The sequence below is a fragment of the Anolis sagrei genome, chromosome 6 (assembly GCF_037176765.1).
Source record: "Anolis sagrei isolate rAnoSag1 chromosome 6, rAnoSag1.mat, whole genome shotgun sequence".
Taxonomy (NCBI): Eukaryota; Metazoa; Chordata; class Lepidosauria; order Squamata; family Dactyloidae; genus Anolis; species Anolis sagrei.
Genome location: NC_090026.1, coordinates 26,270,834 through 26,273,388, shown reverse-complemented (window position 1 = coordinate 26,273,388; position 2,555 = coordinate 26,270,834). Strand labels below are relative to the sequence as shown.

At 39.7% G+C, this 2,555-nt stretch overlaps 1 protein-coding gene across 1 annotated transcript; it reads left to right on the top strand.

The window, feature by feature from the left end:
- Positions 1-602: 602 nt before the first annotated feature.
- On the top strand, positions 603-1,538 carry LOC132779602 (olfactory receptor 10AG1-like). The gene has a single exon (XM_060783282.2). The coding sequence runs from the start codon at positions 603-605 to the stop codon at positions 1,536-1,538; it is 936 nt and encodes a 311-aa protein (XP_060639265.2).
- The last annotated feature ends 1,017 nt before the right edge of the window (positions 1,539-2,555 follow it).

Below are 2,555 nucleotides of genomic sequence, written 5' to 3'. Positions count from 1 at the left end.
ATCCTTTTCCAACAAACCTCATAACCTCTGAGGGTGCCTGCCATAAATGTGGGTGAAATCTCAGGAGAGAATGCTTCTGGAACATGGCCATACAGCCCAGAAAACTCCCAGCAATCCAGTGATTCTGGCCATGAAAGCCTTTGACAACAAAGAGGGACACATTTTATTCACACAGAAAAAGGTGAATAGGCTCCATTATTGTGGTGGATGGTTGAAGCACTGGTTAAATACAAAAATTTTACATATCTCAAATAACCTAATATTAGGCTTTTGAAAAATCCATCAGTTATTATAGTGCTCGGAGAGATAAGGAACCTTGTTGTATGCTTGTCCACTATGCCCTGCCTCATGTACAGAGGAAGAATTGTTGGAGGATATAGACATTGCCATTGCTGTTGCCCATTTTTGGTCAAAAGATATTTAGACAGTTGTGCTCCTTCTATTTTTATCTGTTTTATACTAATTTATGCAATGCTTTTGATATGAAATAAATAACTGGGACTGAAAAGTGTAAGTGGGGTGGGATGTATGACAACCTCCTTCAAGTTAACTGACTTGCCTGTTCTATCATTGCTATCTCTGTAGATGTGTTTGAAACAAACATGTTCAAGGGAAATCGTTCTGCATTTTCTGGCTTCACTCTCCTGGGATACTCCAAGCTGCCTGATCTGCAAGGTTTGCTCTTTGCGCTGTTCTTGTCCATCTATGCAGGCATCATATTAGGAAATGGAATGATAATTTATGTTACAGTAACTGATCCTGCCTTGGACACTCCCATGTATTTCTTTTTGAAGAGTCTCTCCTTTCTGGAAATTAGCTATACTTCAGTCACTATCCCAAAGATACTTGTCAATTTGGTAGTAGAAAACCAGACCATAACATTTATTGGTTGTGCTATCCAGCTGTACTTTATGCTCTTACTGGGAGGTACTGAATGTTTGCTTCTGGCTGCCATGGCTTATGACCGCTATGTGGCTATATGTCACCCCTTGCACTATAAAGTCATAATGAACAGGAAATTGTGTTTCGGATTCCTTTTTTTGTCACTAGCTATCAATGTACTTATGCATGTAGGACAGGTGTACTTTCTGTTCACCTTGCCCTTCTGTGATTCCCATGAAATCGACAATTTGTTCTGTGATATCCCCCCTCTGCTTGATTTGGCTTGTGCAGATATCCATAAAAGCCAGTTATTCGTGTTTGCAGCTGCCACACTATTCCTAGTCATTCCATTTTGCCTTATATTTGCATCATATGTTAAAATTATTTCTGCTATTCTGAAGATGCCTTCTGTGAATGGTCGGAAGAAAGTGTTTTCCACTTGTTCCTCACACCTCACAGTAATATCTCTTTTCTATGGCTCTGCAATTATTGTTTATTTGAGTCCTAGGTCAAATGACACAGTGGAGATTAACAAATTGTTTTCCTTGTTCTATATAATTCTAGTGCCTATGTTCAACCCAATCATATATAGTCTGAGAAACAAAGAAGTAAAAGTATCATTAGGGAAGCTGTTTAGTAGAAAAATGGTTCTCTAGTATAGGTACAAGGTAAAAGTTTTCCTCTGACATTAAGTACTGTTGTGTCCAACTCTGTGGATAGGTGCTCATCTCCATTTCTAAGCCGAAGACCCGGCATTGTGCGTAGACACTTCCAAGGTCATGTGGAAAGCATGACTGCATGGAGCGCCATTACCTTCCCGCAGTGTGGTACCTATTGATCTACTCACATTTGCATGTTTTCAAACTGCTAGGTTGGCAGAAGCTGGGGCTAACAACAGGCGCTCAAGCTGCTCCTCGGATTTGAACCTGCAACCTTTCAGTTAGCAAGTTTAGCAGCTCAATGGTTCAACACACTGCGCCACCATGGGCTCCATACCATATTGCATATCATGCTGCTGTGTTTGACATCAAGCTAGTTTACAGCAATTCTGTAAATGACAGATCTCCAAGAATCATCAATGCTCCTGCATAAACTTACAATCACAGTATATCTCATTAAATCGTGAGACATGACTTGTTGGAGAAACTGTAAAGATGGAGAAACTGTAAAGATGGAAAAACGAAAACAACATTTTGTGAATTGGTTGATTCAATACAGGAAACCAACTTTGTTTTTCAGACTTTATCCTGAGAGAAAGAATTTATTAGGCCACAATATGAGCTCTGAGTCGCCTTCGGGCTGATATGAGCAGGGTAGAAATAATGCAAATAAATATAACATCTTCTCATCTCAAATAACATCTGCCAACTTACCAGTGTCAAAGATTGGGATTCATGTTTAGACACAGCTGAGGCCCCATCTATACCGGCATATGATGCAGCTTGAAATGACATTATATCAGGCATGGGCAAACTTTGGCTCTCCAGGTATTTTCGACTTCAACTCCTACAATTCCTAACAGGCAGTAGGCTGTAAGAAATTGTGGGAGTTGAATTCAAAAACACATGAAGGGCCAAAGTTTACCCATGCCTGCAGTATATGTTCAGTGTTCAGTGTAATATAATGGACTTCAAGGCAATTAAACTGCATTATATGAATCTACACTGACTAAT

Bases quoted from the DNA above. Each gene is read 5' to 3' on its own strand.
- LOC132779602 (XM_060783282.2), top strand. From the start codon at position 603: ATGTTCAAGGGAAATCGTTCTGCATTTTCTGGCTTCACTCTCCTGGGA.